Source organism: Rissa tridactyla, chromosome 4, assembly GCF_028500815.1.
Source record: "Rissa tridactyla isolate bRisTri1 chromosome 4, bRisTri1.patW.cur.20221130, whole genome shotgun sequence".
Classification (NCBI taxonomy): Eukaryota; Metazoa; Chordata; class Aves; order Charadriiformes; family Laridae; genus Rissa; species Rissa tridactyla.
In genome coordinates, this window is record NC_071469.1 from 11,698,490 (window position 1) to 11,723,773 (window position 25,284).

At 36.9% G+C, this 25,284-nt stretch overlaps 1 protein-coding gene across 8 annotated transcripts in view; it reads right to left on the reverse strand.

The window, feature by feature from the left end:
• The window catches only part of USP47 (ubiquitin specific peptidase 47), a 58,754-nt gene that overhangs the window by 3,093 nt on the left and 30,377 nt on the right, over positions 1-25,284 (reverse strand). For 5 of the 8 annotated variants that reach the window (XM_054200424.1, XM_054200423.1, XM_054200427.1 and 2 more), the window contains 17 exons: positions 23,429-23,524; positions 23,186-23,338; positions 21,610-21,777; positions 19,355-19,486; positions 18,548-18,624; positions 18,147-18,202; positions 14,967-15,079; positions 13,946-14,050; positions 12,746-12,953; positions 12,201-12,316; positions 11,058-11,177; positions 8,992-9,769; positions 6,929-7,104; positions 6,662-6,742; positions 5,494-5,609; positions 4,030-4,148; positions 1,740-1,870 (listed from right to left, as the gene is read on the reverse strand). In XM_054200424.1, the coding sequence (XP_054056399.1) occupies positions 1,740-1,870; positions 4,030-4,148; positions 5,494-5,609; positions 6,662-6,742; positions 6,929-7,104; positions 8,992-9,769; positions 11,058-11,177; positions 12,201-12,316; positions 12,746-12,953; positions 13,946-14,050; positions 14,967-15,079; positions 18,147-18,202; positions 18,548-18,624; positions 19,355-19,486; positions 21,610-21,777; positions 23,186-23,338; positions 23,429-23,524 (2,745 nt within the window). The remainder of the gene's footprint in view (positions 1-1,739; positions 1,871-4,029; positions 4,149-5,493; positions 5,610-6,661; positions 6,743-6,928; positions 7,105-8,991; positions 9,770-11,057; positions 11,178-12,200; positions 12,317-12,745; positions 12,954-13,945; positions 14,051-14,966; positions 15,080-18,146; positions 18,203-18,547; positions 18,625-19,354; positions 19,487-21,609; positions 21,778-23,185; positions 23,339-23,428; positions 23,525-25,284) is intronic. The other 3 variants (XM_054200429.1, XM_054200428.1, XM_054200425.1) reach the window with 2 other exon arrangements.

Consider the following 25,284-nt stretch of genomic DNA (forward strand, 5'->3'; position numbering starts at 1 on the left):
GAAATGAAAGCTGTTACCAAGTCAACTTGGGAGCAGGCAAAGCCATAAAATATGCACAACCAAAGCCCAGCTCAGTACATCTGCACTTCCTACCATAACAACCCCACAATCCCCACTGGCTGCTCTTCCCCCTTTCAACCGCCCCCTGTCCCACACCTCCTCGGTGCACGGAGAGCATCATCCATCCCCTGTCCCTGCTGCTGCTGCACAGCCCTACCCAGCGCCTGTCACAGGGTCACCCGGCTGTGCCTGGCACGGCCTTGGTGGACCCTCCCTCTGCTGAGCAGTCTCATGGTGCACACCGCAGGCTCACCACTGCCCTGCCCTTAACTCAAGTGCTGGCTGCACTCTGGTCTCCACGGCAATGCAGACACTAACTTCGATTTCCATTTATCTCTGGCTGCTTATTTCCCCCAAACTTGAAGAGATTTCCTCTCTAAGATTCTTGCCTCCGTCAAATTTACTGTTAAAACAGATAAACTGACGGTAAGAAAAGACTAACAGCCACTGTTAATTTTCTAACTCATTTCCTTAGGAAACTGGGCTAAACAAACCACACTGACAAAAAGCAGACAAATCCTGAAATTCATTAGCCCCACACTCTGCTAATAAAATTTGGCTGAACACATCTGTTACTACAGATGTGTCAAGTTCAAAATTTCTCTTATTACTGGTGGGAGTGAAAAGATAAAGGCCTCTGGGAGAGAATGCTGCTAAAATTGTTTCCTGCACATCAATTCTTAAGACAAGGAAACAAGAAGAGCCAACTCGCTCTTCAGATATAAGTGAGGAGGAAATCTTGAAGACTGCACCCAAGAATCTATAGTCCTAACTTCATTTCTACCCAAAGAATAGAAGAAACCAGTCCATAGCTTAATCTGTGTACATACACAAATCCAAGGCTGCTGCATTCTACGGTAGCTGAACAATGTTCCTCTTTGCAGCCTACGAACCCCTAACTTCCAAATCCCAAGTGTTTTAGTTAGGTAAGGCTCTGGCAGACTTCACTGATACTACGATTTTTGCTGGCCTCAACATCCAAGGTGGCCTTCTTACATCAGGGCATTGCCACATAAAAATAACCATTTCTCTAAGAGCGGAACTCTGTGATATACCGGATCAATAAAATAGTCTCAATACGGGACACGCTTCTCTAGAATTCTGCCAGGGCTGCACATGTCTGCTTACCTATCAGAGCATTCTGGCCTTAAGGGGGAAAACAAAAAAACAACAACAACAAACCATACCAAAGCCATATTTCTTTCCAACCAAAAATACAGTTCAATTTACTTGGCATAGTTACACTGTCCCTGAGCAACAGCTCTCAAATTCCCACAGGAAGAAGCTGAGAGGTTTGGCATTTTGGAATACCAAAACACTGGCTTGAAAAACCAAAGTGACAGTAGCACAGCTTTTCCACATGTGTTTTTCAAGGATAAGGGACACAGGTAATATTGTGCTTCTTAAACTTCAAAATATTACTTTATTTTTTTGCAGGCATTCACCTGACTACTTTGATACCAGACCACTATATGAAAGTAAGAACTAAAGCCTAGAATTCGTATGGCTTTGTTAACAGGATGGGGCAGGTTCTCAGTTCCGGGGGCGGGGGGGGGGGTGGAGTAAAACATTTGCCACACAACAAGATTTTTGTAGCCGTGACATCTCTGTGCTTCCCAGAGGTCATCAATAAGGCTCTTAGATACCACAAGAAACTTGCATTATGTTACACCTTTTACCTTCTCTTTTAATTCTTCAACACTGCTGCTTTCTAGTACTACTTCCTGGAAAGAATCTAGTTTCATCTCTGATGGCCTCCATCGCCTTGATAAAACAGCAAGTTGTGACATGGATTTCATCTTTTCTACTCCTAGGAAAGAAAAGAGAAATTTCTTATATTGACATCACAAATATCCTGTTTAAAATTTGGGGTTTTCCACAGCATAAGCATACTCAAATATGGAAGACTGCACACTAGATATGCACACCTTAACCAGAGGCTGACCTCCAGATCCTGCATTTGCGCGAGACCTTCCTCAGCAATCTGGTATTTATTCACACACTTCACTTCCTTCACCAAAATTTCACACGCTAACTATGTACTTGTTATTAAAGCCTCCTTTACACCTGCCACCTTGAAGAGCTTTAGTATGTAGTGCCTCCAGCCTTTTACCAGTTTCAGGTAACAGCTTTCTCTGGTCAACAGGCTAATACTGTTAATGTTACCACCAGATAAGCAGAAGTCATATCAGAGGGCTGATTTTATTTTAAATCAGTCTATAATTTTGTAATTTGGCATGCAGAATTTGTGGCTTAAACATTTATGTCTACCATTACATGCTTGTTTTGCATGAAACCACGACCACTGGTTAAGCTTCTCCCTAAAAACCTTCTCCAGTCTTCCCTATGACCACGCTTGTGCCACCTTTCAACACTGACCTATTGTCTGAAATGAAGATACAGCCACCTAGTGCTTCTTGATACTGACTTCAAGTCTGAAGCAATTAACATAAGTTTTCTTCAGAGCCAGAAAATAACTAATATAAATATGTCTGCAACAGTGTGATGTAAAGCTGCTATGCTAAGAAACCTAACTGTAAATTATTCTAAGTTGCATTATCTACTCGCCTAACGTCTTCAGTGTTTAGCTGAAGAACAAGATGAAAGCAACGGTGGTGATGGGAGGCCTTACAAACCCTGACTTAAAGCAGCTCCCTTTACACTCTTCCAAGAGCCTCTGTGGTAGCAGGGATACGTACAACTTAATTTTTGCAGAATATAGTGGGATCCGGCTGCATCTTCTACAACTGGATTAAAGTAGCTAAACTGGGCAGAGCTAGACAGCTATACGAGACATCACAGAATACCTGGAAGCCCTGTAGCCTATAATACTGCATGTCTGTGAACTAGGTGGGCTGCAGCGGTCTAAGAAGTAGTACCAAGACCTACTCACTACAGAACAGTACAGCAATCTATTCTCAAGCTAATCCAAAAATATTGAAAACTTAAGTTTTAACTGAAGTGCGAGCTGACACATATGTCTATAGGAATCCGAGGCCTCCTGAACCTCCCATGTTCATTTCTAGTTTTGGTACTTGCATTGGCACAATTTTGTTAAGAATTAAAAATATCAAGATTGAATACAGCTGCCAAAATACTGGAGTTACAGCTAAATAAGACTTAAGCCAGGTATCCTTGTGAAGAAAGTTCCCAAGTGAATGGAATTCACATTCCTCATCTATCCATTAACAGAAATACCTGTTAATCTAGAGGAAAACCAGCATGGCCTACTTTCTTTCCCCCCCTTAAGTTATGCTTTTGCACTCAGAATCCAAATCTTATGTGTATATGCAAAGGATAGCTTAAGAAATTCTGTATTTTTAATTATATTTAAGCAGAACTTAAGAAACAATCTGCTCTCTAACATTTGATTCTAAAGTTGTTTTGATGAACAGGGCCTGTTCAAAAATTTAGCACTTCATGATAAAACAGTGGGTTTTTCACTCCTGTCTGAAAACTACTAAAAGACTGAACAGCTGTGCTGACTTCCAAAACAAACGATGTATGTATTATGTATATAAATACACACACATATTTCAGCTAACTACAAACATCACCAAGACTACTCCAAAAATTAAAAACAAATGAAAGCATAAGGTATAGGCACTCCTACAGTTATTTTTACGTACAATGAAAAACCACATACGCAAAAAACTGCCAGCAGCACTGCAGCACATCCAAAAGGTTCCACAAAGCCTACAAACCAGTGCTGCTATTTGCCCTCTAGTACACTGCAGCCACAGATCTGCACTTCCACAATCCCCTCCCAGCTCCATGCAAAGCTTTTATTATTTTTAATTCTTCGGCTTTTTGTCTTTTTTTTTTTTCTAATAAAACACCATTAAAACATCAGTAACATCAGCCTTTCAAAAAGGAAAAAAAAGGGAAAGCACACTTTCTAATGTTCTCTAAAGAAAATAAAATCTCTAACATTATCTTTACTTTCTCTTCACACTATATCATTATTACCATCAAGTATTTCTAAGAAGACCTCCCAATTGCTTGAAATATTGATATCTTCTTCATAGATATGATAATCCAGAAACACAGTGCCTGGGTTCTTCCAGGTTTTCTTTCGTAGGCGAAACCTGTAAATACATCACAAAGACAACACTGAGTTTTTATCTGCTCATAAATGCTTTCCACTGTCAGAGATCAAAACTGAATGTTTTCTGACAAAACTGAAATACAACTCTTTTATGTGAGGGTTGGTTGGGTTTATCAGGAATAAGCTTAACATTCTGAAATAGTCCTGACAGCAAGGTACCACCACTGGGGCTCATACTGCTTCCTTATGCACGAGCACTAGAAAAACAAGCCTGCAAGAAATGCGTAGGGATTTGGAAGAAGAGAACAGCTTCCTTTTGTGGATAAGAAAACAGAATATTCCCAAACACTTCTGTCAATTTTATTGCTTTTTTTTTTTTTTTTCAGAGGTGGAAGTGAGGAAGGAGGTGAGAGGTGGAAGATTAGAGAAGGACTGGTGTCCAGTTTAGGTACTTAGTTTTACTGCATCAATCCAGTCACAATATAAAAGGATGAGCTTTGATTTAGGTAGGGAGGTGAATAAGGGTATGAACAACTAAACTGAGACTAAACATGAGTACAAAACTTGAATCCTAATGGTTTCTCCACACACAGAAGCAGACATATATTTTGTGATGTGCCCCACAATTGTAGGGCAGTAGAGAATATAACCCAAGCACGGCAATCAAAAATCCTCTGGCCCAGTCAGAGTGATGAAAAGAGAAAAACCTGGTCCAGATCTAGGTTTCTTCTCCTTTTCCCAACAGGAAAGGGCCAACGCTTCCCTTCCAATGTTGATTTTAGGCATGTATCAAGGCTGCACCATCTTGCTTACTGCATCTTACAGGTTTTTCTTCATTCCAGTGAACAAAGTGTCAGCTATTCTACAGTAAATACCACATCATTTGTAACTGACAGAAGAGAACATGCGTAACCAAGGCCCCAGAGCGAGTTCAGCCTTCATGCGATAACCGATTATGGGTAAAGGGAAGACAGCGCTGGACCAGTGTTGTAGACACACCCTGCGATAATTCACAAGACAGTCTGCTGCAGTGATCTATGCTGAGCCTGCGTCTAGACAGAAGGTGCCTTTTTTTGTCAACTGATTTACTTAATGCTCTCCTTCCTGAGGAACATCATCCTTAGAGAGACTAAAATTTCTCAGATCTAAATCCGTAGACGTGTTGCGCACAGGCAATTCTACATAAATGTTATTCCCTGTATCACTCTACATGAGATGAAAGCCAAGAATTGCTAAACTAACATTTGCATTCACAATCTGATTCAAAGGCCACAGTAACTTATTTCTGCTCCTTTCAAAATCTCCTTTATCCACAAGAGAAAAAAACCCCCACATTTTAAAGTAATATTTAACCAGGTAACTTTAACAGGTTGCAGTCTCTTTACCTGTCAATTGTCAAGTCTAGGCCGCATTGTTCTCGAAGCTGAGGAAGCAGCTCCTCTTTCGACTGTCGGACAGTCATTCCTTTAGCAAAAACTGCATCTAGAAGAAACTTGCATGGCTGTGAACATAAATAGAAAGTGATTAAAGACAGATTTTTTGGAACAGAAAAAAGTAGATTTGCCACCTCGTCATGTTTTGTGACCAGTCCCATCCACCCAGCAAAATGACCACTAGAACGCTTTGCATAAACAAGGTAGGCAATGAATTGATTAAAATGATGTTTAACTAATTTGCGTGGCGGCAGCCCTTTGACAGGTCATGCAAACGCTCTGAACGCCTGCCACTGCAGAAATAGTGTCTTGTGTCTGTATTACCAATTACCACCATTATATTAACATTCTAAACAATTTGGAAGGCACTTTTAAATTGAATAAGCCATACGACAATAAAAAGGCCACGTTCTTGGCTTTCATTGTCAGACAGACCAGAACTCCATGACAAGAAGTTACTTTTAAGTCTCCCTTATTCCCTGCTATATCGATTCAGCTTCAGTCTCTTACGCTTATCCGCTATTAATATGTATATTCTGCAGTTCGGTCCAAAAAATAAAATCCGAAATTAAGGCGCATGTGAAGTCAACTTTTAAAGACTGCAATCTATACAGTGAAATTACTTCTATAACTTTCATGTCACAAAAGATGTGACAAGCAAGTGAGCTGCAATGTGGGAGAGACATTTTTGTTTCAGGCTTGCCATATGCAGAGAGGACTATTATCCAGCTAAACGTTCTGATAACCACTGTCTGCACTGCATGAATGAGACAAATTATATCAGTACAATATTATTAACAACCATAATCATCAGCAAAAACAGTTTCTTATTTGGAAAGAATTCTACATGACTTTCATACATTTAAGGAAAACAAAAAACCCAATCATTTTAATTTGTCCTCCATTTACACTGCAGAAATAGACACACTTAAGGAAGATACTGTAGATCACATCCCAATTGTATTTCTGTACACAGAAATCTCAAGCTCCCTCTCTAAATCCAGGAAAACTTGTAGGAAAATGTACAGAGAAGAGGGAATTCAAGATTTCAGAGAAAAACGTTGGTCAAGGCACATATTACTATTTTCATGAGTCAATCTTGAAATATTCAACACCTTACCTCTGGCTCATTTACCAAAAGTTGATAGACTTTGACTCTGTATTCACCCTTCTTAAGGGCTCTTCCAAGTCTAATAGTTATCTAGAAGGTAAAAGGAGTATCCGTTAGAACTGATAGCAAAATCAAAATTATATTTTGTAACACACTACCAAGACCAATGTAATGATTTCACCTGGGAAGTAAACAAAAAGTTGTAAATTATGTTCTTAAGTTTGTCTATATTGTACCAGTATATTTTTTAATAATTCAAAATAACTTCTGAATAACCTTATTGTCATCAGAAAACGATGAAAGTGTCTCATTCAGCCGAACGCTCTCAAACTCTTGATTGCTGGCGTAGACTCTAAAGACTTTGAAGTGAGAAGATGGAACTCCAACAAAAGGCTCCAAATGTTGCTTGAAGGCAGACAGTGTAATTCTTTTATCAACATGCACCATCAGCCCTAAGCAAAAATAAAGATAAAAATGGCATGAAACACCACAATACCAAAAAAAAAAAAAAAAAAAAAATCACTCTAGGGTATTATTTCCATATATTTGCAGTTATCACTTGCAGCAAAACAGTACTGAAAAGTCAGAATTACAGGTAATGGCCACATTTTCATTTTATCTGAGGGTGTTACTGAAACGTTGAAGAGCTTCGCTGTATTTTAAGTGTTTATGGGTAGCTACTCGTGGAAGACACTGCAGTTCCAAACTGCCCTATTTTGCAATCGGCGAAGTAGCGGAGCAAAGCAGCATCTTCTCCATTCAGCAAGACAAGAAATAGAGAGCGCCAGACGGAGCATTTGCAGGTAACCCCCCTACAGGTTTCCCCTGCCTCCAGAGAGACAGAGAAGCACTTCCAAGTTGGTGGGGTCAGGGACAAGCCACCAAACCTTTTTCTTTTTTTTTCTCGTGGCTTTTGGAATTAAAACGTTTGGTTAACGCTGTGTTCTGGAAGGCCACGGAATATCACAAGGCAAGCCAAACTCTAGATTAAGGGACTTTTTCATGGAATAATTTTGTAATTAAGGAAATGCCACTGTAGTAATACAGAATTCTGGAAAGTAAAGTAAATAGTTTATCTTTAGATATTGCGTTTCTAAATATATTCAATTTGGACTACTCTCAAACTACAGTATGATTATATTGTATCATGACTCAGAATAAAAAAAAAATGCTATTCAGACTATTTAACTATACAAATAAATTATTTGAATTATAAATCCATTCATGTTGTCATACTAAAGATACATAAAAGCTTTCCCCTCAGGATAATCATTTATAGAGTGTGCTATGAATGCATCAAAATTACTGTAAACAAATAATTCCTGCATCCAACTAGTCCTTCCAAAAAAAAAAAAAAAAAAAAAGGAAAAATTAAAGTAATTCAAGATCAGCTCCAAAGAAAGATCCTTCCAGGCTAAAGGAGTAATTTCATTAAAGTTGTAGTAGCTGCAATTAAATTTCTCTGTGGTTTTAAAAATGAAAATGTTTCTTCACAAAAAAAAAAAATCCAGCAAAAAAGACTTTATCTACTATTAGTACGTCAGGATTTCTGGTTTGAGAGGAAGACCTTTGCCTTTCAAGATATTTATCTTATATCCTAATATTCTTAATTATTCTTCTGTTAGTTATAAAACATACGCAGGTACTGAGTGTTGTTTAAATGATTTATCTTTATGACAATTAAAATACTACTTAGGCTCTTACACTGAACTTGTATGGCTGACACAAAAATACCCAGACACTTCGTTGTAGCTATCCCTGCCCACGGTGGGGGGTTGGAACTACATCATCTTTAAGGTCCCTTCCAACTCTTAACTATTCTATGATTCTATTGTACTTCAGTCAATGAAAACCAAGTCTACTGAATCAAATTATCAAGTATATTTTAATTTTCTTTACAGTCAAATGACTAGGAGTTTTCAGGTTTGTTAATCTAAATGTTAACAGAATTATTGCTCTGTGAACCACAGTAAATAACTGCATTCTGAAACAGGTGAATCATCATCAGCAGATGGAACTATTTGCCTTTCACTGGAAGACAACTCAGCTTGCTCTCCAGAAAACACTTTCAATATAAGGAAACAGATGTGTCATAGAGGAAGCTTCTCATTTTCTTAAACAAAAAAAAGCAAGACTTCAAATTTGTAATCACTTATTACAAGATCAAAATTAGGCTAGATTTTTGCTGAACATGACACAACTTCCCATCTTTGCACTTCCATTAGTTTTTAATTTGACAACTTTTTCAATACTGTCATTAGACTTTTTAAACACGGAATATGAATTAAATAGCAATAAAAGCTGGATTATTTTAAGGCACTTAATAGAAGAATACATACATTTTTGCCCTTCTCCTGAACCTTCATCTGCAGCATAAGGTTCTGACTTAAAGTACATATATTGTGCTTCTCCTCTGCTCTTGCCACTTTCATCGTATTCGCTGTCTGTTCCAGAATCTTCTTCTGCTGTGTCCCAGGTTTCTTTCTTCCCCTGATTTGCTTTTGATCGCCTACTACTTGTGATGCTATGAGAATCAAGTCCATTGGCCAGGGGAAGCGGGGCATTGTCCACGTTGCATAAAGTATCACTGCTGTGACTGGAGCTGAGGATATCACTGTCCACGGAACTTGTACTCCTGTCGTTATTTACATCTGAATCCGACCGTTCCTCGGACTGCAGATTTTCTGGATCAGAAATCTGAATTTGGTTTTCAAGTTCTCTGTTTTCTGCTGATGTTGAAGAGTCTATTTCATTTAAAGGTGATTCGATGTTTTCAAAATCACTGGCTTCTGTGCTTTTGCTGCTGTCTCCATTATCCCCCTCCTGCTGCTGCTGCAGGGACAAGCTTTTAAGCTTCTCGGTGCTTTCTTCAAGAATTGCCTCTACAGATTTCATATTACCTACAGGTCCTTTTACTCTTTCACAGCCTTCATCCAAGTTGCCTGAATCTCCACTAGACTTTTGATAAACTGCTCGCCTAAACTGAGATCCAGGTGATTGCTCTGGTAACGAAACATACAGTCTGATTGTATTGGCGTGACGATCCAAAAGTTTCCATAGATGAGAGTCTGTATATGCAACATGACGATCTAAAGACTCTGAACTTTCAATAAATACCTGAACGTAAAATAACAGTGTTTTTATCATGTAGTGTTATTTTAAATAAAAGCAACAATAGCAAACACATGGGACTGAGCACACATTAAAAATTATGTCACTAAGAAACATCACCTTTTATAAAAAATTAAAATACACCTTCAGAAAAAGATAGACTAAGGAGTCTGTAGTTTAATAATGATTTAACTTTTCCTTATTTTCACAATCATGTTAACATTTGAGTGAACTGTATCCAGACTGACCAGCTGTAGTAAACGCTTTTATGTTCAGAAGTGTATTTACAGATCACTTCACGTGCACCCTTCACCTGTACACCAACACTAGTTATGGTAGTAATGAGCCCCACAACCACAGCTGACAGCCTTTCTCTATTTTCTAGGATAGCATCATAAATAAAAAGTCTTTAAATGTATACATGGATAAGCAATAGCGCAAATTAGAGAACAAAAGAACACATTTCTCTTTTCCCTTTGACAAGGGCCGCTGTCTTGTAGTGACAATGTGAATGCAACTGGGCTTGAAATAACTGAATAGCAAGTCAATGCCATTGTTTTGCTCAGCTATAAGCCACCAAAGCCTTAGCTAGTCTTTCTCCATCAAGGATAGTGCGTTCTTGGGCTTAAATTTCAGAGACAGAGGATGTGCAAAATGCGCTAAAAGATGTGCTATTACTACTGTAGTAAAGAGGGCAATCCTACAGATGTTATTTAAGTACCAAGTTACTCTTTTTCTGAATGAATTATACAACTATTATTGGAAACTTATTAGAAGTTCTTTTTGGAAAAACAATATGACTTTGGCTTGGGGGAATTTGCATAGTAAAAATTACTGCATTTAAGACAAAAACCCGCCAAAAATTTGCTCTTAGTTTTGACACTTGTTTCTTAAGAATTTTAATACTGAGAGCAGGCATAGCTGTTCAGAAGGTTGAGGAAACAAATTAGGCAGGTTTCATAGTAATATGCCAACCTGTGCGGCCTAAGAAGGGTTGACACTTAAAAAACTTCATCGTAAGGTTGTTAACTCCACCATCATTTGGATCACTGACTATTAACCAGATGCTGAATCTGAATCTGCTCTACCTTGTTACGTGACTTGGTTTCATAGATAGCCTATAGTATTCTATCAGCACCACAATATTTGCTAGTTAAAATAACCTCCACACAGTACGAAGTGAAATGTGACAGTTATCCATTATAAATTCTATACAGATATCCGTACCTTTTACAACACAACAGTGAAGACTACAAATACACAAAATGAACAAATGAAAAACCAGAGCACGTACCTTGTTGCTTCTAAAAAAGCCTTCAGCTTTCAGTGTTTTACTGGAAACATTCAGAAGACGCAAGTCATTGTAGCAACGTTCCAATACCACCCGCATTGTTTCAGCGGGCAGGTGCGTAGCCTAAAATAAGACATTGACAATAAGGTAACACGCACATTATATGTTACTTCAAATAGTGGAACAAGTATTTCGTTTATAAGATTATTCATAGGGAAAGGAGAAGGTTTGTTTATTGACTTATAAATTGCAAAAGACAAGGTGGACAAAAACCTCCCAAACCCATCCAGTCCCTTTCCTCCATCCTTTGATATGTAGCAAGTGTTAGCTTTGCAATAAGGTCAGTAGACTAAAACGGATTGGCTTTGCAGAGAACTGGCAAATTGTTAGTGATCAGTAATACAAGAAATCAGACTTATTATTTAGGGTATGAACCAACTGAAAATAAATGTTCTCGAGCATCAGGTTTTGCATACTGTTCACTTAATTCTTAACTAGACCGAATTCAAATTACTGAACTCACGTTTCATACCAAATATTATGAAGTTACACCTACCACTGTACCTACTAGTTTACAATGAGTGAAATGTCTGTCTTCCAGTTCAATGGAAGCAGTAACATTCCATGGTTTAAGACCATATAAAAGTAAATCTGCATCTTAATAACAAGTGGCTGCTGGGATGAAAAGGAGGGTTTGTAGGGAGAATGTGGACAGCTTTGGATGCAAAATTTCAGTTACTGAAGCCAGTGGTGGAAGTTACATGTTGGTTCAGTTAATGTTAACAGTTCACTAGTTCTGTCACTGACTGGATATTCAGTGAGGTGGTTCAACTTATAACACAAAAAGAACAAGAACATGACTCTTCAGCTTCCCAGTAAGCTAGTAAGCAATACGGCCAGACAGTAGCTAAGATTGTGCAAAAGTCAGGGTAGAATTCTGGATGGAACCAAGAAGCACACTGCTGCTTTTAGCAGCGGTGACCAGACAGACAAGCTCAACTGTAACAACTAACCTACTAGACACAACACACAGTACGAACCCCAAAAAGTGAAGGCTCTCGTTTTAGATATTTAAATTATGACACATTTTTACAGTCAGAATGAATGAAAACTTTGTAAGACAAGTCTTTAATGACTGTAAATTACCTTTGAAATTAGCTGTTTAAATTCTGAAACTGTTTGATTCAAATAAGCTCGTATGCTTATTGGAGGAGCAACAGATTCAGTCTTTAGGTCAACTACATGAACCTTTACCATGACCTCTGTAGGGAAGAAGAAAACAAGACCACATGTATATTTATGAGAGAGAATTCAAAAGGCAAAGAGAACACACATATGCTTGTCTGATGTACTGATTAATGGGTTGCAATAAATACATACTGACAGTAATGAATTTGAAAAGCAGACCAATTTCAGAATTTCCTTGTCAGATCAATTTTAATGCTAGAGGGAAAAATGTTCCTCAGCTGGACAAATTTTAGTATACCTTAGAACTGTTTGAACTAGAAACAAGTCGGCAACACAGCACAGTATGTAGTTGGGAGTACTGACTTTGTACAATTTATCACAATAAAGTTTTTCTTCTTTCACACATCATAATGAAGTTCTATGTTTTACAAATTTTATTTTCATGTCATCATGCAATATATGATTTTAGTCTATCCTTGTCTATACATCGTTACATGTCTTACCACCAGGTTTATAGCACTGGAAAACTTGGTCAGGTCTTCTTGTTTCCAACAGTAAGTCAAACATGTATGTTGATTTGACACCTCCAAGTAATAAACCCATCGGTGTATCCTCTTCTCCTTCATAAGATCGTTCCAAGTAGTCATGGAACTCATCGTATTTGACAAGACGACAGCAATCCAAAGGAACGGCCTCTTCTAAGTCCATTAGCTAGAACATGCACACAGGAAAAAAAAAACCAACAACAAAACTTTTAATAATGGTTTATTTGTGAGTTTAGTTTTTCCCTTCTAAGCTAGAAATATCTCAGTACGTGTACATGCAGGAATCCTTTGAATTCACAAATTTCAATTCGGTTTTAGAAAAAACATACACATATATCATATATATTATATACACGTGTGCAATATATATACACGCATTTTCAACATCGAAAAGAAGAAGGAAGTTTGAAAAGCACGTATATAAGCACATGAAGACAGGTCCCAGAAGTATATTCAGAGGAATACATAGCCTATCAGTTTATAACAATTGCAATCTTAGAGGCCTGAGGAAGTAATATGCACTAATTATCTTCTGCACATCTCAAGGAGATGTTAACACACTCCAAATCTTAACTGCCTTGCTGGAACTCTCCCAGCCAAAGACGCATATGGCAAGAATCAAAGAGTACAAGCAGGTAAGCAACAATATATGTCTTCTACCTGTTCGCGGAAGACAAAGACCAATAAATGCTTTAGTGCCCACTGATGTTATTTTATTAGCTATGCAAGAAGTTTCTTGAATGAATTACCTTATTACATATCTAATACAACAAATTTTACTGCAATACAAATATAAACGTTCAGAGTTCTTTCAACTTACTCAAGTCTAACAGCAGCTCTCATGTCTGATTTTGAAGTGAGGGTATGTAAAATCATACTGCCTTTTAAGAGGTCAGGCTATATCATTCCGATCAGAAATCATCTGATGGCTACTAATGGAAAACTCAGTCAATAATCCCCAGCTAGAACACCTCAAAGAAAACCCCACAAAACACCCCCAAACCAACCACCAAGAAAACCCCCACAACAAAAAACCCCCCCAACTCAAAGCCAACTCCCAAACACTCCCAACAGCATTAGACATTTAAAAACCAAAGATACACAACAGCAGAAAAAACTACATCTAACAGTTAAACCTTTGTGTTTTGCGTAGCATACCTTGTAAGCTATTTCCACAGCTTCTTTGAGTGTCCTGTCCTTATGAACCTCTAATTTGTTCTCCATCATTATTTGTTTTGTAGGATGCATGCAGAACAATTTAATCTATGAAATACAAAAGGAAGAAAACTGACCTTGAAGGTATTTGCAAACGCCTTTCATATTAGAATACATTTAAACTTACAATCCTATATTCAAACAAATCTAATATAAAATACATCTTTATCTCTACTTCAGCTATAGGACAGATTCCTTTCAGCTAGTTACACAATGGCAGATAGAAAAAGTCAAAGGCACAGTAGATAGCACTAGTGTGTGTATATGTATATCTTTTCGCAAGCCAGGGTATAACATCTATAACCAGAACGTCTTTAAACTGTAGGCAGCGTGCAAATCCCCCAAAACAAAACGCACATAGGAAAAATGAATGTGAAACTCCTTTCTCACATAGAGTTACATATTTAGCAACCATAGAGAACCTTCTAATAGAACAATCATGTGATCCACAGGCAGACCAGCTGAATGTCATGCTTGTAAATCATAGATGTCTAGATGTCGTATTTTGTTTGTTACTGTTGAATCTACGGTTGGAAAAAGATTATGCTCTTTCTGCCAAATAATTATTTAAAATTAGTTTAAGAAACATCATTTCACAAAGCAGAGAGTCACAATATATAAAGATTTAACAGTAATAAACACTTAACATACAGCACTACATGCTCTTGGAATTCATTTCGCTGAAATCAAGTGATGTCAGGTTAACTATAGGTTTGTTTTGGTTTTAATACCAATTCAAATTCACACGGAAGACATGAACTCAACAAAAATCTCTGGTGAATACCTCTAACAGATGCCTCCGCTGTTTACAGGCTTGCAATAGGTGTACAACTAATTTTAAAGAGTTATTAATAAACATACACTTATCACAAGAGTCCTTGTATTATAGCAAAAAATTACTATCTACTGTAGAAACATTTCTTACTAGAAATGCATTGGTGCTTTATTCAGTAGAAATTCTAACCTTGCAAGTGTTGCGCTCAATTTCACGTTGCCTCTTTTCTTGTTCTTCCAGTTCTCTCTCTTTCTGTACCAATTGTTTAATATGCTCTGGATACTCATGTGCCTCAAGAAACTCTGCCAGTAAAAACAAAGGAACAGTTTTAAAAATTAAATTTTTCCACGGTGGGCAACATCTTAGGAATTATGGGTATATGTAACAGTTATCTTTCTTGCCTTTTCCTCCTCTCCCTTCTCCACCCAAATTTCCCACTATACCATGTCCTGTTCTCTTTTTCATGATTTAAACGAAACTGAAGTCAGTCTTTTATTCATCAGCAACACAAGCAAATGCTATTAGTACAAGATTAATATTCCAGTATCAGTAAGGGAAGGTTTGCTGTTGTAAAGAAATACAGTAAGACTGATGACTGCACTTGAGACTGTTCTTGCAATAAAGGTAAATTCTGACAGAGAAAGTGAATTACCTGACAGTAAGAGTCACAAGATATCATCTGTATCATGACAAAATAAACGTTGTACTTAATACAGATTATTGCACCTCATGAGATTTTGTTTCATAAAGAGAAACAAAAACAGAACACACAATACTTCAAGTTTTTTTAAAAAAATAATTTTTTCAGACTTAGAAATGGGTTTGGCATGTTCAAGAAATCTGAAGTAGCAGATCCAGTTTCTTTATTTGCTTGTTGAGGAATTAACAATCATAGGACTTACAGGAAAAACTATTTCCAAAGACAGCTCTTGACACATAGACTTTGTTTGTGGCTGCTGTTTATTCTTAAACATCATATAATTTGCAATCACTTGTTCAGAATAAATAATACTGTTTCAATGATTCAAATATTGAAACAATATTATTTTTTGTGGCTCTTAAGACTTACTACTTTGTCAATTTGTTGATAAAAGGTTTTAACAGTATCCATCTCGTGTTGAATCCACTTCAAAGCTATATAAAGCATCTACTTCACATACTGTTATTTTAAAACCAAATAATATATTTTTATAACTGCAGCCCTCTATTATCATGAATTCTTAGAAATAAAAAGGAGCCAAAATTGATTTTGTGAGATACTTAGTTTTTCCCCTTCCTATTTCCTCAAAGAAAATATTATTGTTCAACTTTAAGGTGAAAACAGTAGAAAATTAATAGAAAAAAGTAGAAAAGTAGATAATAACACGTTTGAAAGTATCAAAAAACACTTTTTAGATACATTGATATAGGAGTAGTTGCAAGACTACTTTTATTAATTTTTGGGTTTGGTTTCTTTTTTTCAATAAAATTTAGTATAAGCTTAGGTTTTTTTATTTCCTATTAAAAAAAAAAACAAACCCAACAACAGTAAAGCTTATTTTACTCATCCTTGCACAGCTATTTTCTTTCCTTATTCTTGATAATAGTCATTGTCAGTTTCTCATGGTGAAATTCAAAATTTTACCCCAAAAGGAGGAGTTGAAAGGAAGCAGAAAACTGCTCATCACCCTCCTAAAATATTTACAGCAGCACAACAACATAAACAAAATGTTATTTTCAAAGATCTTTTATTCCCTCTTCCACTGGACATGTTACAAGCTAATGTGTTACAAACTCTCTCAAGTATGCAAGTTTCTTTTCTACTCCCTAAAAGGAACTTCTACTTCTTCAAAAAGGAGTATGCCCCAAAAGGAACTACGCAATGTGAGGTGCCAAAGGTTTCAGCTGTGAGATTCTACTCTAAGTAATATGTAATTTCAGTTTACCAATTAAGAATAAAATAAATCCATCTATCAAAATATTCTCTCCTGCAAAGGATGATTTTAAGATTCTTGAGCTTGAATCTATTCTTTGGGACACCAACCTCTTGAGCATTTAATGAAAAAGAAAAAAAAAAAAAAAGAAGGAGGAATGCAGAGGTATTAGAGGTTTTTGCCCCTGCCTTTGAAAGTTTATGTGGCTTTTCATCTGCTCAAGCTATTAGGAAAAATCATTCACTGACTGGATTTTTTGTGCACTTCAGGGCATTAAAGTTCCGGCAACTGAACTATACACACCCCAAAAACTTAGAAAAATGTATACTATTTATCAGCTTAACTTCAACCAGGCTATAAACTGAAAAATTTCCCTTTATAAAAAGGCAGACTACTGAGTTTTTCCTTTAAGAAAAAAAAACAAATACAGATTTGATACCACAAGCAAATTAATCCTTGGCTCAATTCAACCAGTTGGAATATTAACAAAATACTTGATTCTTCCAGGCACACTGCTGATAAGAGCAAGTGTGGCTAGCCACTGCTCTTCTGGTTTCCTTTCTACAGCTGTGCTTCTAATAAGAGATTAACAAGAAGGGGAAAACAGCAAATTAACATCCTTTCCTCTCTTTTGATATTAGTTAAAAAAAGCTCTATAAATCTTCCATTTACTACTGCATCACTTAGTGTGCTCTGATTTTAAATGAGAAACATTAATGTTTTCAGGCAAATAATACAGTGTTATTAAAAAATCTACAAGAGAAATCCTGGAAGTTTACAGTTATTAGTCATTTGAACAGTCTAAGACCCTATGAAATCAGCCAATACTTGAATGAAGCCTCCAACCCAACATTCTTGTTCTGAATCCAAATAGAATCTTCATTTTCCACTGTGACGTATTTCAAAGATTAACCAACCTGTCAGCTATTACATGGGGCCAGGCCTCAGTGAACTAAATCAGAGATGAGGGGAATAGAAGACAATGAAATACAAGATTTGTTTCTGACTATACAGCTTATAGCATATTGTCTCACCTCAACTCAAACACAAACAATAAGGTAAGGGCTGGGTATAAAGTGTAAGACTTTGTCATTATGAAGACCTTACTCATTTTTAAGTCAAGAAAGTAATTTTTTTATTCTGCTACCAATCACGACACTAGCATAGCATTCCATTATAGTTTATTCAGTGTCACCCAGAATACCTGCTCTTCATTTCCATGACATCCAAAATACTAAAAAATTAGAAAATCTATTTTGTGATGACCTCCTAGTGAGCCGTAAAGGTTTACTATAAGAGAATGAAAAACTATAAAAGGTGGCCTCCTATATGAAAGTTACGTTAGCTTACCCTAAAAATACCATTACTACCATCCTTACACAAGTTAAAACTCATCACATGTAACACATCTCCTTATTGTACAACAGAATCTTACGAGTAAACAAAACATACTTACTTGCATTTCTTGTTGGATCCTTCAGTCTATATATCAGCATGTATGCATTTGTGGAGCTGGTGGAGAAACGAACAGTTATCTGAATTTATCAGATGAGGAGGACAATATGGACTTCAAAAATTGTTTCAGTTTTGTTTTGTGTTTCGTTTGGGGTTTTTTTTGCCCCAGTAAGGAGGTATGTCATACATATCTAAGTAGTACAGTAACCAAAAAGGATTTTAAAAAATAAGTATCACGGTATTTTAATGATCTGAAACAGCAGTCAGGATAGTTTTTACAACTATATATGATGCATCTACTATTGATTTTCAGCGAATATGTTAAGCACATTGACCTTGGCCATCCATTTGATTACACTAAAAGACCATCAGAAAGAAGAGTAATATTACAGTACTACTAACCTAGCAAAAGCACTGGAATAATAGCCTCTGCTTCCAGAAGATCCACCATACGTTTTCTTAATATCTTCCTGAGTTATCTAATGGAAAATAAATTTAATGACTATTTGAGAAACTCACACTAATTGAGATGCATTTATTCTTATTAGGAAAAATGGCATTACGTAATTAACACATAATATTAATCATTCCAATTTTTTAAAATATTTCCGCTTATTTGCTGACTGCAAATAAATCTGTTTCAAAGCAATCCGTCTCTTCATTTCACAATGAATGTAAACAGATTCGTTTTTTTTCTTAAAGTACGAATTTCTTAGAAAAACATTATTCAGGTTCTTAATTGCAGTAACACTTATGGATACATATAACATCTGAAATGCATCAGCAGGACAGATTTAACAGCACAATCTGGGTTGTAATAGATCCACAAATACACTTCTCTAAGCAACAAGTTTTCTTCATATGCACAGAAGGCAAAATTATCACTCCAGCCTGGTTTGTACATGAATAAAGGCTTCTTTATGAACCAACCCCCTCCACCATCAAGAAATACTCCTCTCCCTCAATGCACAAAACCCCATACATAAATTAAAAAAAAAACCAAAACAAAAAACTAGAAATCAGTTAAGCTAACAAGGGAAGCATATGTATATGGCAGGACATTAAGATGAGAAGATGAAACGAAGTAAATGCTTGAAATACTTGCACATAAAACCAACTTCATTATACATAAGTGAAAAATCACGTACAAAATACAAACTTATTAGTTCACCTATGAGTACACAAGGTAACTAAAAATACTATTTTTACCTTGCTAACATGCTGATCATTAAAGCTGTACCACTGGTCGTCACTAAAAGATTTTATACAGGCATAATAATGGCCACCAGCAGCACTTCCAGAATGAACCATAACAGAAAAGAGTTCATACAGTAAAGAACTCTGGGGAGAGAAGAAAAAGGTGTGATACATATTAAGTAGAGATAAGCAAATGATCATATTTAAAAGTTTTAAAACTTTTGCTGGTGTAAAGAGAGAGCGAAAACACCAAACAACTTAAGAAAAAACCATGGAAACATTTTTGAACTGGCTTAACGCATTACTGTTACTTCTTTTCTGTACAAGCTCTGAATTTGTGACTTCTTATGCTAGATAGGTATTAAATATATCTCCACACAAGAAACAAAGTAATGACCAACTTGACTGTAGCTAGAAAGTTTAGGTTTATTTGCCATCACCTTCTCTGCATTCTTGAACATTGCTTTTGGCCCCTTAATGTATATTGCAAACCAGCAACACCCTATTCAATGCTTATCAGCACTCCACATTAATTTCTCTCACAGCACTCCGAGTTTGCTGTCCTAAACCTTTCTTTTCATAGACGAAAGGATGGAAAATAAAGGGTACTAAGGACATACCTTCAGTATTGTGTGTACATTAAAAAATAAAACTGAACAATACTGACTCAGACAAGCGTTACAAGAATTAATTCTTTTTGGCTATATAGAGGAAATGCTCTGTAAATTCTTAGCATATACTGCATCTGTTATTAAGATATCCAAACCAAAAAGCTAACAGCGTGGCTTGACACCTAGTTAGCCTTATAAACAAGCAGTATGAATTAACTGGCCGAAGCTACTGGCAATACTAGGACATGACACTTGCATTACAGATACAATACTCTGTCCCTGTTCCAGTCAAATGACTATTTATTAATTTCTTTCCTTTTTTCCCCAGCTAAGATTGACAGTATTACGACATTTATCAAAAAACCCTCTCAAATGGTTTAAGGTAAATGTAAACAGGGACAGATGTACAGTTTAAAATGCAAGTCGGCCTTTAAATATTTATGAAAGTAACAGTTACAGCCAAACAGTGTCCTAACAAGTCTGAATAAAAGCTCTTGGCCAAGTTTCAGATGAGTTTGCTGAATAACAATCCATGCAGTACACATTGCAGACATTACCATAAAGCTCAACACTTTCGATGAATTTTGTATTGACAAGGAAACTCAATCAGGCTTCTTGAAGGTCTTGAAGATCTATGTCCCACAGAAGGATGACTGCTATCCTAGACTGACTTGCTGCTCAATTCCTTTATATTCTCAAGATGACGAAATGAATATTTAGCATTTAGACCATAGCCTCATCTAGATGACCATTTTTATAAGGACAAGAAACAGATGGCAGAAACTGATCAAAACTTTCCCATCTTCTCCTACTAAACTGCAAAACACTTTTGCACTCCAAGCTGGTAGGCCTTTAACAGTTGGCCTCAAAGGAAAAACAGCGCTCACAAGACAAAACAGTGTTCAATTTGAGGGTCTGCTGCCAAAACAGGTTATCTGGAAATTCTCAGTCTGACAAGCTGGGAAGACATTTATTCTCAGGAGACCTCCAAATCAGTTGCTTGCTTTCCTTAACTCAGTGTCAATCTTTGGAATTTGAATAGAAACACATGGTCCCACCCCAAATATCAGAATTATTTATATTTTTATCATTTACATTTATGGTGCATTAACCCTGGCCAGAAACTAAGCACCTCACCCAGTTAGTCACTCACTCCTCCACTTAAGCGGGATGGAGAGAATCAGAAGAGCAAAAGCAAGCAAACTTGCAGTTGCAGACAGTGACGGTTTAATAAGTGAAGGAAATTTTAATAGGTGATGGAAATAGGAAAAAAAAAAAAAGATGCAATGTTGCAAAGGCATTACTCACCACCTCCCACCAGCAGAGCAAAGCCCAGCCAGTCTCTGAGCAACAGCTACTTTGGAAAGCACCCAGTTTTTACTGCTGAACATGACATTACACAGCAGGGAATACGGCACGGAATATTCTTCTGGTCAGTTCAGGTCAGCCCTTCCAGCCTCTTGCCCACCCCTAGCCCTACTCATTACAGGGGCAGAACAAGAAACAGAAAGCCTTGGTGCTGTGCAAGAGTTAACACACTGGTGTGCTACCAACACTGTTTTAGTCACAAATCCAGAACAGAACACCATACGAGCTGCTATGAAGAAAATTAACTCCATCCTAGTCAGACCCAGTACAACATTCTTGTAAATGTACCTTTTCACTGCCAGCTTTAGAAATTCTTTCTGCTGCACTATTGCTTTCAAGGCAGATTCCTTCATCAACTCCATCATCATTGGAAAAATCATTGCTCATCTGATCACTGTGACAGCTGCCTTCATTTTCAGCTCCACTGTCGGTACAACTCTCGGTCTGAGGAGACTTCTTAAAAATAAGACATCCATACTAATATTATACAACACTTAAGGGTACACAGAACTAGAAATAACAATACCTTTGTGAAATGAAAAACAATGAAACTCCTCAAAAACCTAGAGACCTCTGCAATTGATCATCGAGAAGGGACTTGTTTCTGTTTGCAACTGTCTTCAGCCCACCTCTTAGATCAGTATTTTCTGGTCTTGTGTGCAACTGAACGGTAATTACGCGATCTCATACTTGACAAGATTATATCTGTTATTAGCCTATTACATTTACCAGTTAATTCAACTAAATACCTGGAAGTCTAATATCAGATAGTAAAGTCTATTGCAACACGGCCCTGTTAATCAGAACTGATTTGACTGGAAATATTTTCATCCACAGTCAAAGATTTTTTTCCATTTCAACTCACTGGACAGGCTCAAAGTATTACAGTAAGACTGATTAGTCTTCTATTAGCATAAAAGCATGATGTCAACAACACTATGAATGCAGTTCATTTAGTGCACGTCAGTATATCCACCTCTTACCTGATCCTCTTTCCTCTGGATAATTCTTTTGCTTTTCTGACAGTTGTTAATTTTGTGTCAAGTTCTACTCTCTCAGATCAATCTCCATTCTCATTTAGCCCCCCCGGTAATACTTTGAGAGGTATCAATTGCTTAAATGGCACACTTCATAAACCAAAGGTTTGTAGAGAGTCAGAAAAGCCCCTCCATATGCGTATCAATGCAGTATTTCTCTTACATCACTACAAGCTAACAAAGTGACATAACGTTTTCAGAAATGGAATTAGAAGAATAAATTTAGTCTTTAATGCAGAAGGCATATTAAATACTTTTTGGTGAATGTAACTGCACAACACGAATTTTCGCCAAAACCAGAAAAGTCAAAAGCCAAAAGAAGACGCACATGAAAAACAAAATTTTTTAAAAATCTCATTTCTACAGCACACACAACACTGTGAGTCAGAGGGAAGGAATTAATCATTAATGTTTTCTGGACTAAGCTCAGCGTTCAGAGTTTCAAAACTTTACGTCACCTTTTGTGACCAAAACAGATTCAGCCACAAGTTTAAGAAACATGTTTCATTCTGGATTTGCAGCATATGTAGAAGCCCTGAGACCTGTGCTTTTAAATCACTCTTGTGAAGATGTAAGAAATCAGAAAAAGCTTATTTATGGAAACATGAAAACCCTGTAGTGATCAGAGAACATACTTCCTTTTCAATTTAGCAAAAATCCACATGGACAGATTTAAAAACTTCAAATTAAAACATTGCCATGGCTAAAGAACATTTTATGTAGATGAATAATGTTGTTAAAATGGGTTTATTACACCAACATTTTAATTTTCTTATTGAGAAACTTTAAGAAAGATAAAGACTTTTCTCTGAAACCAAACACTTTACCTCATCTTCAACATCAATGAAGACACTCATGTCTAACTCCTCAGGAAAAGTCATACGATCATTGAGTTTAATTCTGTGCATAGTGGTATAATCGAAGTCAAATCTCTTCAGCTGTAATGTCAGCAAATATGGAAAATGCAAGAACCGCAGACCCTAAATGAAGCAAAGACAAGATTATGCTACCATTGTCACGATTGGTATTTACCAAAAGTAATTTTTGCAAATGATTTGGACAGTCTTTACCTTCCTTGCATCACATTTCTTCTTACATCGTTCACAAAAATACTGATTGGGGCCATCAAGAATCTCAGGCTGAATGAAAGCATGCAGTGCTTCTTCCTAATAATAAAAAGATGTTACCTGATTTTTAAAGAACATTTACTATATAGGTGTAAATCAGAACAATAAATTTACAATGAGATTGCAAACACATACAAATTACTTCCATTAAATCTACAACCAAAATTTGATTGACATAAACTTTGATCCAGACAGAGTCAGTAAAACACGAAGAGAAACCAACCTTTCTACCCAGCCCAAGGTTAAACAGTCAAACCACAATTTTTCATTCAGTATTTGATGAATCCAAATTGTCTTGATTTAATAAACATACAATATAAAATGATATTTACCCCTGTTATCTTGCACATCACATTTAGTCATGTCTGTTCAGTCAACTGCTGTGAAAACGAGCTTATTTTTTAACCCCATTTTGGCCCTGTTTTCCCAGAATTTTGAGATAGTTCTTCTGTATTTCAAGAAGAGTTTTTCCCAACAGATACCATCCAATATTTACTGGGGGTGGAGAAGGTGGCAGGAAAACACATTACTCAGTTCCTCAGTGTCCGCCTGAAGACAGCCTTAGTCACAATTCTACAAAGGGACTTAGGAAACTACATTTGAAGATATTACTTTTAAGTGAAAGGTGGAGAAGTGACAGAGGGAGAGTACTTGAGCTTCACACCCAGAGAAGTGAGAATCAGATATGGTCATCTCCTACAAAGACAGAACTAGCTTCCTAGAGTAAACCTTATGAGGCAACTGACCAATAACTGGAATTTTGTCCTCTGACAGCTGCCTAAAAGTTCTGTCACTAATGCTTAGATCCAGGAGTTTAATTTCTACTTTGTTCCTCTCTACAGCAAACAATATTGAAAATACAACCAAACTGACCATTAGTCCTCCCCGTAACAGAATTTGCAACAATTGCGCATAAGTTGCATACACTTGAGAACAAACTTGTTCAAACAAAATTCACCACGAATATTGAGATGGGTTCAGTAAAGAATTTTACTCAGAGATTTTAAAAGTTAAAACCTTTAACCCAGTCACCTTGCAAACTGACAGGCTCTGGGTTTCTGAACTCCAAGGGGAGCCCAGAAGTTCTCTGTTCAGCTATGGAGGTGAAAACAAACTTGCACATTTAGACATGCAGTTTAATGCAAAGATCAACAGAAACAATGCCTTGTAAAATCATCATCTCTTACAGAGGACTGTAGCTGTTCCCTGAAGTCTGAATAAGTAAGAGGGGGCTTAACTGGGCATAGTAAACTCACCAATTGCAACACGGCTGGCACAGAGCTTAAGATTACTATCTAAATCACGTTGTTAGATAAGTCACACTTTGGGAAGAAATCAAGGATATGCCAAGTTCTTCAAGAAGTCCCCAACTCTTCCCTTCTCCCTTCTTTCTGAGAACTCAGGGAAACAACAGTAATAATAATACAACAAAAGTTTTGCAAAAGTTCAGTTGCTGTTCTAGTAGAAAGGACTTTCAAAAAAGGACTGTATTCCAGGTGACAACTACTCAAACGAAGAATGTGCCAAACTCAACAGAACAACTGTACACTGAAGGCAGTCGTCACACACTACCATTTTTGGATCTAGCCAGAAAAGCCTTTGAACACGCCTGAAATCACAGCTGTTAGGCAGAGAGACTCTCTAGGCACGGGAAAACATTTTAAGAGTCTGAAGTGAATTGCTGTCTACATATTTACTTCCTAAATGCTACACAGGCTGAATTGCTTTTTACTCAAGGGCAACATATAGCTAACATCTAGTAAGGTTGTGCACTGAGATGTGAGGAATCTCATTCTAAA